This window comes from Mobula birostris, chromosome 22, assembly GCF_030028105.1.
Source record: "Mobula birostris isolate sMobBir1 chromosome 22, sMobBir1.hap1, whole genome shotgun sequence".
NCBI classification, from domain to species: domain Eukaryota; kingdom Metazoa; phylum Chordata; class Chondrichthyes; order Myliobatiformes; family Myliobatidae; genus Mobula; species Mobula birostris.
Genome location: NC_092391.1, coordinates 57,555,261 through 57,567,657, shown reverse-complemented (window position 1 = coordinate 57,567,657; position 12,397 = coordinate 57,555,261). Strand labels below are relative to the sequence as shown.

Below are 12,397 nucleotides of genomic sequence, written 5' to 3'. Positions count from 1 at the left end.
TCACAGTTTTACTCACCCTTCCAAGGGATCAAACTAATGAATCTATACTTCATGAACACCACCGCAGATCTATCTTTAAATGCAATAGCTAAAGTTGCACACTAGCATTCCAAATGAGATCCTAGTAAAGCTCCGCACATTTTCAGCAATACTTTCTTACCTTCACCTTCCAATCTCCTTGCAATTATACAATGGACTTCATAGACATGAAATTTCTAAATAAATCCCAAAGTCACTTTACAGTACGTCAAAGGAAGCTTCCAATTCTTTCTGAAAATAAAGGCTGCATATCCAGCACAAAGCTCATAAAACCTGGTCTCCTATTTGCATGGACTGCAGATAACTAAACACCAATGCTGTCCCTGTAAAATTGTTCAATTGCACTGACAGAAGCAGCAAACCAACATCTCATTCAGGTGAACATCTTCAGCATCAAACTCCTAATTCCATCTCTTATTATTTCCTAGGAGTCTTTTGTCCATAACTGACGAAAATGGAGAAGGAGCATAAAGGACCAAGACCCATAATCCATAGGCTGGTATATATAAAGGCCCAGCATAAACTACTGAAAGAGTGCACAAATTCTCAAATGCCACCACTACCACCGCGCACCCCCCACCCCCACCCCAGCCTCATGGACCACAGATCCTACAATGACCTATTCTGTTATCTGAGAATTGGAGTGGAAGCAAGTCAGCCTCAATCCCAAGGGAGAAGCTAAAATGTCTCAATCTACAATAAGGTGCCATACAAATAAGGTATTATTTCCTCACTGGTTTCCTTCTGCAGCTGCACATTATTTTCCAGAGAACACAAATGTCAAAGATCAAGCAACAAATAAATACAAACACACGGTCGAAGTTGATACTTACACCTTACTTTTAAGTTAAATTTGATTAATTTGACTTAATTGAAAAATATAACACAAGACCCAAGCCTTTTTCTAAGGGCATCACAGTATGTCACTTAGTTAAATATACTACAAAAGGTCCCTGGCTAATATTAATTTAGGGTCACATCAACAGCAGCTGAAATATAGGTTGATTTGTTTAATGTAGGAAGAGCAATGCACACAAAATGCTGGAGTAACTCAGCAAATCAGGTAGCATCTAGGGAAATGAATAAATAGTTAACATTTTTGGCCAAGACCCTTCTTCAGGACTGGAAAGGAAGAGGGAAGATACCAGGATAGAAAGGTGGGGGTAGGGAAAGATGCCAGAATAAAAAGGTGGGTGGAGGGGAAGAAGGACTAGCTAGAAGGGTGGTTGGGGAAAGGTAAAGAACTGAAGAAGAAACAATCTGATAGGAGAAAGGGAGAAGAAGGGATATCAAGAGGAGGCAATAAGCAGGTGAGGAGAAGAGATAAGAGACCAGAGTTGGTAATAGAAGAGGGAAAAGGGAGGGGAAAAAATTACCAGAAAGAGAAATCGATGTTCATGCCATTACGCAGGAGGCTATCTAGATAGAATATCAGATGCTCCTCCACCCAGCAAGGCAAAAGAAGAGGTCATGGACTGACACGTCAGAACAGGAATGGGGATGGGCATTAAAATGGCTGGCCGCCAGGAAATTCTGCTTTTTGCTGATGGAAATCAGCGAAGCGATTTCCCAATTTATGTCAGATCTCACCAATGTGGAGGAGGCCACATCAGGAGCTCCAAACAGTCCATCCAGGTGAGGCAACACTTGACCAGCGAATTCGTTGGAGTCATCTATTGTATCCGGTGCTCCCAATGCGACCTCTTCTACATTGGTGAGACTCAATGCAAATTAAAAGATTGAATTTTAGAGCACCTCTGCACCATCCACCAAAAGTGGACTTTCCCAGTAGCCAACCATTTTAATTCCTCTCCCCATTCCCGTTCTGATATGGTGGCCTATAGCCTCATCTTTTGCCACGATGAGGCTACCCTCAGGGTGGAGGAGCAACACCTCATATTCTGTCTAATTAGCCTCCAACCTAATGGCATAAATATCAGTTACTCCTTCCAATAATGTATTTTGCCTCCCCCTTTCCACTTCTTCTATTCCTCCCTATGGCTTATTACCTCTTCTCATCTGCCTATCACCTCTACCTGATGCCCCTCCTCCTTTGGTCTATTCTCCTAGCAGATTCATTCTTCTCCAGCCCTTTAACCTTTCCCACCTACCTGCCTTCACCCATCATCTTCTAACTAGGCCTCTTTCTGCTCTTCCCACCTTTTTATTTTGGTGTCTTCCTTCTTCCTTTCCAGTCCCAAAGAAGAGTCTTGGGTCAAATGTCGACTGTTTGTTCATTTCTATAGATGCTATTTGACCTGCTGAGTTCCTCCAGCATTTTGTGTGTGTTGCTCTGGATTTCCAGTGTCTGCAGAATCTCATGTTTATAATGTAGGAAGATGCTTCTGTAGTTGCTATTGATTTTCGTATACCCACTGTAAAGTGTACATGCATGATGCAGTGTCATATTAAAACATGCTAGGCATGTGGAATCAGAATTTCATTGATGCAAGAAATATTATGCAAATTGCCCCTGATGCTTAAATTCACAATGAAATTATCATTGTATGAAAATCAGTAATCAAATCCATTCAGACACGCAGTAGGTAAAGAGCTATTTTAAACATCATCTGCTTAACAGTGCCAATTCACAATAGCAATCCCAGATAACATTTTAAGAGTTGACCCTCAACCTGTTGCTCAGTCTGTGAAAATTCCTCTCTGAGCTGACTAGTTTTCAACTCTGACAGAAGTATTACTACATAAGCACCACTCAGATGTCGGAAACACCCATATTACTCTAGCTGAAATAACATAAGACATAGGAGCAGAATTAGGTTATTTGGCCAATCGAGTCTACTCCATCATTCCATCATGGTTGATTCATTATCCCTCCCAACTCCATCATCCTGTATTCTTCCCTTAACCTTTGATGACCTTACTAATCAAGAACCTATCAACCTCTGCCTTAAATATACTCAATGACTTAACCTCCATAGCCATCTGTGCCAACAAATACCACAGATTCACCATCCTCTGGCTAAAGAAATTCTTCTTCATCTCTGTTCTAAATTGACATCCCTCTATTCTAAGGCTGTATCTTCTGCCCCTAGACTCACCCACTATGGGAAACTTCCTCTCCACATCCAGTCTAAATAGGCCTTTCAATATATATATATATTAATTCAAAGTAAGTTTTGGATATCAAAGTACAGAAATGTCACCATATACAACTCTGAGTTTCATTTTCCTATGGAAATACTTATATAATTAACCAATATAACAGGATCAATGAAAGATCAACCAGAGTGCAGAAGAAAGCATCAGTTGCAGCATCAATAGTACATGGAACAAAGGGGAAAAGCAATTAATCTCACTCCTATCTTCAATCCCATCTCGAAAATGTAGTTTGGCTGTTACTACTTAGCCACTGGCCTATTAAAACAGCAGTGATTATCAACCCTAAATTTCTACTTTCCTGTTGATTCTTCTCTCTGGCTTCCACCAATTTTTGCACTTGTTTTATTGTCACAGAGATGTTTACATTAATGGAAAAAACTGATTTAATCCCCAAACCTAAATAATGACAGCTGCAGTACAGATGTGATCTTCTTCAATATTTGGTCAATCTCGAAGTGTCAAAAACAAGAGGCTTCATCTGTAAACCCTACAGTACTTTAGTATTTAAGTGAGCTGATGATCAACGAAGAACAAATTATATAACTTTATTTATTTATTGGGGTACAGCACAGAATATGCCCTTCCAGCCCTTCGAACCACGTTACCTAGCTATCCCTAGCCAAACCACGGAAAAATTTACAATGACCAATTAACTTACTAATCGGTACATCTTTGGACCGAGAGGGGAAACCGGAGCACCTGGAGGAAACACACGCGGTCATGGGGAGAATGTACGAACTCCTAGAGTCAGTGGTGGGAGAAAATGTGTTTTTGTTGAAGTGGGTTCCTCATTATTCCTCACTGTAAATTGATCGAATGTATTCACTTAAAATATAAAAAAAAAGAAACTTCTGCTAATATCAAATTTCTAAAGTAATTGTTTCCCCAGGCTTTGCTTGTGTATATGCCAAGCCATTTTACACACAGAACTTTTAATCAAGCTTGGTTGCATAAAGTTAGACAAATGATTTCTGCATTTTTTTAAAGCAAATTTAAGAAAGCGCTGGTAAATCTAACAACTTTTGGCTGGTGGCTAATGAAACAAGGAAAACAAGTAAATAGTTTGTTAATCACTCTTCTTCTGGCAAACGATCATCGCAAGTAATAGTCTGTACCTTCCCTTTGGATTTGAAGGCAATTCGATGTGGCAGTACTAAGGCGAGGCAGCAGACCCATCACCGAGAGCAAGGGAGTCCCGAGGTTTGATTGATTTAAGCGGCAGGCTGAATTGGAAAGGTCAGATTGGGTCCAAATCGAGGCGGCAGGTCCAGACCCCAGAGTGTATTGAAGCAATTGAACCATGTTTGGACGATGATTTAGGCACCAGGCCAGATTGGAAAGGTCCGGGTGTCAGGGGCAGAGGCAAGAGATGAACCGCTCTGTGTTGAACAAAGGATCTGGAGACGGACTCTTTGTGGACTTCAGTTCAGAACTCTATTTGCTTGCATTCATTGTTTGCAAGATTTGCTTTTTCCTCTGCACATTGGGCATTTTTCAGTCTTTTTAAAAATGGGTTCTTTTGGGTTTGTTTTGTGGCTGCTTGTGTGACAAGAATACACATAGATTAAGATGTTAGCTGTCCTGTGTGATCAGCAGTTGGTCTGCCACCTGTCTTCAGGAGAGAGAGAGATAAAGAAAACAATGGAGCAGCATTTGGAGATGTGTAATGAAGGGATGGGGGAGAGAGAGTAACAGAAGGAGGGAGATGTCAAGAGCGGCTCCCCCTTTGAACCCTGAACTGCTTGAAGTGATGGACAGACGATACCCCCGCAGGGGGATAAAAAGGGACAGGTTCGCTAAGGCAGGACACACACGACACCCGAGGTAACGAGACCCTGGAAGCGGTGCGCCTCTCACAAGTCGGTGGGAAGCTTTTGGACGGCTGATCACAGGATCAAGCCATAGACACTCAGGGTGGAAAGGCACGATCGGCGGGAACCTGGTGTATGTCCACCCTTGCCTGGGTGCCAGGTTCACTGCAGGGAAACGATTCGTATCTAGAAACGGAGGGGTCACGGTCGGTGACCTCAGATAACATCACAAAGGGCTCGCACGAAAGCTGACTGCGAAGGTCTGTGTGTGGAAGCTGTTTGAATATTCATTCGTTTTGCTCTCTCTCTCCTTCCCCCCACTGTCTGCGAACTGAACTGAACTAAAATTGAACTGAACTTTGCGTCACTTTGAAATTGGTCATTTACCCCTAGACAACGATAGAGCTTGATTGATCCTGTTATCTTAATTCTGTGTACATGTATGTTTATCATTGCTGAACTGTTGCATTTATTATCCTTTTGATTAGAGTACTGTGTTGTTTGTTTCTTTAATAAAACTTTCTTAGTTCTAGTAATCCAGACTCCAACGGAGTGATCCATTTCTGCTGGTTTGGCAACCCAGTTACAGGGTACGTAACACTTGTTAGGAGATGAATCTCAAGATTGTAAAATTATATGTACTTGAATTCTTTCCACAAACCTAGGACTACTAAAATAACACAATCCACCCCTCCCCCCATCCTTGATAAAATAGGAAAACTACAAAAAATGGTTTAATGTCCCCAAAATTTCTTCAGCCAGAGAGTGATGAATCTGTGGAATTCGTTGCCACAGGTGGCTGAGGAGGCTAAATCAACAGGTATATGTAAGGTAGATGTTGATAGATTCTCAATTAGTCAGAGCATGAGGGATATAGGGAGAAGGCGGAAGATTGGGGCTGAGAGGGAAACAGACCAGCCATGATAAAATGGCAGAGCAGACTCAATGGGCCGAACGGGCTAATTCTGCTCCCGTATCTTACGGAAAAATTCAATAAAAAACAACTTACTGCAATGTACATTATTTTAAATCAAACTGCAAGCAAATAAAATCTTGCCCTGGATTAAACTTGTACACTTTTAACATGTTAACCTTCACGCTATTTATCAAATATTTATTCCTCATTACAAATCTAGAATCCAAAACATGATACAGATTCTACATCTCTAATCTAACTTCCAATGGCTTGGAGATTATGTCGACAGCGATAATGCTGATAAATTTCATAACCATCTTGTACATTACATTGCCTGTGAGACAGAGACACTTGCGGTATGAACGTTGCTGTTAAACTGTGCATGACTGGCATAAATATTCTATTAGAGGGAAGCCACTAAAGACCAAGCCAAACATTAAAATGGAAGGAGACAACAATAACGACACTGGAATTTATAAGAGATCAAATGTTCAAATGGCAATTATAATGTTGACCCTTGTATATTATATTTCATCTACTGAACAAGGAACATCTTGAACAAGAAAATGCACAATTCTTCTGTAGATGTGGCTTAAAACAATCGCTGATATCAATTTAAAAACACAGTTAAGCAATGGATGGGGCAAATACAACATCTCACCATTATTGAAGCCAGAAGTTGGTGATTGGCATGTCTGGTAACACTATAAAATTATATATTTTTTTTTACACACATCACCACCAAGAGCAGTTTTAATGATTAGAATCTCAGTGATGATCAATGCTCAGCAAATCATAGTTGACCAAGTTATAGCCATGGTTGAACCATCACTACAACATGTAATAATGATTGTTCAGAGGGTACAAGAGAGGTTAGATTGTTCAGAGGGTACAGGGTGGTCAGAGTGTTCACTAATGCAGATCCTGCATCCTTAGGCAAATACATCAAGAATGTAACTGCAACATGCATATAAACGAATAACAAACACCTGACAGACCTGTGCAGAGTTCTTCATCGGAATTTTTTTCTTTGTTTGATCTCTTCCCTGATCTTGTCCTCTCTCCAAGGTACCATTTCCATTCTCATGTCCATTTTCACTTGGCTCAGCCAACATGCCATTTTCCACTTGTCGTGGTTTCTTCCCTACTTGTTTTTCCCACTTTTCATTTCGTTCTTGTGGTCTTAGTGCAAGGTCCTTCTGAAATAGCACAAGATAATAAATTATAACATTTCATTTCTTGTTTGTTGAAAGATAAATGATGAGTATTCTTGAAGTTAATAGTTAGCTGGGTGGCTTCACAATCTTTAATTGCCTTACTGAAGCATGAACTTAAATGCCTCAGTTTATCAGGAGACATTATACCTCTGGATTCTACATTTGCCAATGCCTACACACACTTTAATATACTATAGCATTAATGATGACTGTGGTATCAATATCTCTGAGGATCTATCCTAGATGCAACATATCGATATAGCTACAAAGGAGGCATGACAGTGGCGATATTCCATTAGGAGTTTGAGGAGATTTGGTATGTCACCAAAGACACTCGCAAATTTCTACAGATGTCCCATAGAGAGCATTCCAACTGGCTGCATCACCTTCTGGTATGGTGGGGGGTGGGCAGGCGGGCGGGGGGGGGTGGGAGTGGCTGCTGCACGGATTGAAATAAGCTGCAGAAAGTTGTAAAATTAGTCAGCTCCGTCATGGGCACTGGACTCCATAGTATCGAGGACATCTTCAATGAGTGATGCCTCAAAAGGACAGCATCTGTTATTAAGGACACCTAACTGATTGAATTTTCTGAATAACTAAATATACTAAATACATACTAAATATATACTAAATATACTTGTAGATGTTATTCACATAACATTTCCAGATTATGCCTTGTTTTCATCGCTACCATCAGAAAGGAAGTACAGAAGCCTGAAGGCACACACTTGATTCAGGAACAGCTTCTTCCCCCCGCCATCAGATTTGTTAATAGACATTGAATCCATGAACACTACCTCACTAGTTTTTTTATTCTATTTTTGCACTAATTTAATTTATATTTATTACAATTCTTTTTTTTCCTGCAAAGACAACAAATTTCACAACATATGCTGGTGATATTAATATAGATTCTGATCAAGGCTTGGAAACGATTTTGTACATTCTACCACTTTTCTAACAAGAATATTGATGCCAACTGATATACACCGTTACTGACAAAGATCATAGAGCCATAGTTAAACAGTAAGGAAGCAGGCCCTTCAGCCCATCTCATGCATACTGACCAAGTTGCCAACCTAAGCTAGCCCCATTTGCCTGTACTTGCGTCTTATTCCTTGAAACAAATTGGAAATGTCGGGTACTGGCCATATTGAGGTGGCAGAGCCTGAGCTCGTGGTAAGGTACAATCCAAGGTTTGGATTATTTAAGCACTGGGCCTGATTGAAATGGTCATGGTGTTAGGGTTGGAGGCGAGGGACAGGCTCGTTCGGCTCGCTGCTCCCTGGGACTGTGCTGGACTGAGGCTGTGGCCTGAAATTAGTGGTCTTCTGGATCAGCTGTACTGATGGCTGGCATTGTGAACTTCAGTTCTGAATATTGTTTGCTTGCTTTTATTGTTTGCACAATGTTTTTTTTCCTCTCTCTGCACACTAGTTGTTTGGACTGTCTTTTTTTGTTTTTAATGGGTTGTATTGGGTTTCTTTATTTTGTGGCTGCCCGTAAGGAGATGAATTTCAAGGTTGTATAAAGTATACATACTTTGATAATAAAATGTACTTTGAACATTGAAACCTCTCATCTATACTTGTCTAAATGCCTTTTGAACATTGTAACTGTATCACCCTCTACCACGTCATCAGACAGTTCATTCCACATACCACCTCTGTATGAAAAAGGCCGTTCAAGTCCCCTTTAAAATTTTCCCCTCTCATCTTAAATCTAGACCCTCTAGTATTGTACTCCTCTACCATGGGGAAAGGACTGCAACCAAGCACCTCATCTATGCCTGCCCCTTATAATTTTATATAACTTCTATAAAGTCACCCCTCAGCTTCCTATGCTCCAAGTGAAAAACTCCCAACCCATCAAGTCTGTTCTTATAACTTGGGCACTCTGGAATCTTTTCAGCACCCTTACCAGCTTAATGACATCCTTGCAACACCTTCGTGACCAGATCTGCACATAATACTCTTGTAGTCTCATCAGTGACTTGTGCAGTTGTAAGACGATGTGCCTATTCTTGTTCTCAATGCCTTGACTGATGAAAGATTACAAGCCAAATGTTTCCTCAACCACACTCTTTTTGTGTGTCTCCTCTTTTAGGGAACTACAGTACTATATTTGTCAATGTGGAATGGAGAATGAGTTTGCAAATCTGGCGAAGCAAAGAATGTTGGGAATGGCAAGGGTAGAGTGCCACAGGAGGCATGTAGGACAGGTGGCAGAGAAGGAACGCCAGGGGCAGTCCGGGGGGGGGGGGGGGCGCGCAGGTGCAGACACGCCAGCCCTGAGAGAATAGGTAAGGTCATTTGATTTCAAACAGTTGGTTTATTGATCATTAGAGAATGTCGCTCTGCTGCTCTCCTCTCCCTTCCCCTTTTCCCAAGCATGATTCCCCTCTCCCTGCTCCCTTCCCACTCTCAGTTCACAATAGAGACCCACATCAGAATCAGGTTTATCATCAGTCATATATGTCATGAAATTTGTTTTTTTTTGGCAGCAAAACAGTGCAATATGTAAAATTACTACAGTACTGTGCAAAAGTCTTAGGCACCCAAGCTATTTATGTGCATAATACTGTATGTAGTCAAATCCCTAAAGCCCTCTGGCCTGCAGCACTGTCCATTTAAGGTCTAACTTAGCAAAATGCAAAACTTCACACTTGTCTCAGTTAAATTTCATTTACTATTCATTGGCTCACACCCCAAATTGTTCTGGATTGTGTTGCGATCTTAGATAACCGAGGTCACTGTGTATTTTACCACCGATGTTGATTTATCCAAAACTAACTAACCATGCCAACTGCATTCTGATCCAGCTCATTAATATAAGTGATGAACAACAGTAGATGCAGCACCAGTCCCTGTAGCACAGCACTAGTCACAGGCCGCTAATCCGAAAAACAACTCTCCTCCAACTCTTACTGCCATGTCCATTTTGTATACAATTGCTGGTCACTGATCTAACCTTCTGGAGCAGTCTGCTCCACCTATCAAAGGCCCCGCTAAAGTTCACGTAAACAACAGTTCCTTACCTGTACCTATCCCCTTGATCATCTCTTCAAACAAGCTTGATTAAATGTGTGATGCACATTTTTCCCCATACATAAAGGCATGCTGACTATCCCTAATCAGTCTTTGCTTCTGCACATTTAATACATGTGCATCCTATTTCTCAGAACTCCCTCCAGTAACTTTCTCAACACTAACGTTACCATCTTACTGGTCTGCTTTGTCCTTACAGCTCTTGTTAAATTAAGATGCACTACTGCTCGCCAGTTTCTCATACCCCACTATAGTTAATGATAATGTAAATATATCTGCCAGGGCCGCAGCGCAGTCAGAATCAGAATCAGGTTTTATATCACCAGCAGCTGTGTGAAATTTGTTAACTTTGCAACAGCAGTACAATGCAATACATAACAATAGAGAAAAATCATGAATTACAGTAAGATCACACAAACCAACCTTCCATCCTTGGACTCACTTTACACCGCATGCTGTCGAAGCAGTGCTGCCAGGATAATCAAGGACATGACCCACCCAGCCAACACACTTTTTGTCCCCCTTCCCTCCGGGAGAAGGCTCAGGAGCTTGAAGACTCGTACGGCCATAGTCGGGAACAGCTTCTTTCCAACTGTGATAAGACTGCTGAACGGATCCTGACCCAGATCTGGGCCGTACCCTCCAAATATCTGGACCTGCCTCTCGGTTTTTTCGCACTACCTTACTTTCCATTTTTCTATTTATGATTTATAATTTACTAATTTTTAATATTTAATATTTGTAATCCAGGGAGTGGGAAGCACAGAATTAATTATCACTGTGATGATTGTACGTTCCAGTATCAATTGTTTGGTGACAATAAAGTATAAGGTGTGTGTGTGTGTGTATCGACATATATAGAGAGAGAGAGAGACAGACAGATACACATACATACACACACACACACATATATATATAGACACATATAAAGCAGTTAAATCAGCAGTGCAAAAATAGAAATAATAGTGAGGCAGTGTTCATGGGCGTAATGTCCATTCAGAAGTCAGATAACAGAAGCTGTTCCTGAATTGTTGAGTGTGCACCTCAGGCTCCTGTACCTCCTTCCTGGTGACAGCAATGAGAACAAGGCATGACCTGGGTAATGGGGGGTCCTTAATGATGCCCCTTTTTTGAGGCATCACTGCCTGAAGATGTCCTGGATACTATGGAGTCTAGTGGCCATATTGGAGCTGGCTAAGCAGACTCTTCTCTACCTTCTAACTATCCTATAACATACTTGGTCAGGTCACAGGGATTTTTCTAACTTAATATGCTTAAACACCACTGTCTCCTCCTTTTTAGTGATATGGACTTCCTCTTTTGTATTAAGACAGAAATCAGCAGGTCAGGCTGCATCTGCAGAAGGAAATGGACAGTCGATATTTTGGGTCAAGACCCTTCACCTGGACTGACTCTCCAGATGAAGGGTCTCAACCTGAGATGTCACAGATACTGCCTAGCCCATTGAGATGTTCCGGTGTTGTGCATGTTGCTCCAGATTCTAGCATCAACAATCTCGTGTCTCCTCTTTGTAGTCATGGACAGAGACCACCGATGGGCACCATCGAAAGGCAACCACCAATGGACACCATGGACAAAGACCACTGACAAAAATTTTAGTACATATCCTCCAAAAAAAAAAAATGCTACTTTGAATGTGCATCACCTGGCAATCATAGAGTCATTATACATTCAAACATTCAGAAATAATATTTACCAAATGTATCACGTATAAATAAATACATCAGGGGATTTGGTAAATATGAACACATTTCAGATGAAACATTCTTATTATTGTGAGACAAATATTCACCAGGCTGCAAATAAATGGTTCATAGAAACATAGAAAATAGGTGCAGGAGTAGGCCATTTGGCCCTTCGAGCCTGCACCGCCATTCAGTATGATCATGGCTGATCATCCAACTCAAAACCCTGTACCAGCCTTCCCTCCATACCCCCTGATCCCTTTAGCCACAAGGGCCATATCTAACTCCCTCTTAAATATAGCCAATGAACTGGCCTCAACTGTTCCCTGTGGCAGAGAATTCCACAGATTCACCACTCTCTGTGTGAAGAAGTTTTTCCTCATCTCGGTCCTAAAAGGCATCCCCTTTATCCTCAAACTGTGACCCCTTGTTCTGGACTTCCCCAACATCAGAAACAATCTTCCTGCATCTAGCCTGTCCAATCCCTTTAGGATTTTATACGTTTCAATCAGATCCCCCCTCAATCTTCTAAATTCCAATG

General features: G+C 41.2%; 1 protein-coding gene across 9 annotated transcripts in view; it reads right to left on the bottom strand.

Annotated features, from left to right (window-relative positions):
• Positions 1-12,397, bottom strand: part of fbrsl1 (fibrosin-like 1) — a 1,024,640-nt gene that overhangs the window by 764,470 nt on the left and 247,773 nt on the right. For all 9 annotated transcript variants that reach the window (XM_072240820.1, XM_072240822.1, XM_072240823.1 and 6 more), the window contains exon 2: positions 6,885-7,085. In XM_072240820.1, the coding sequence (XP_072096921.1) occupies positions 6,885-7,085 (201 nt within the window). The remainder of the gene's footprint in view (positions 1-6,884; positions 7,086-12,397) is intronic.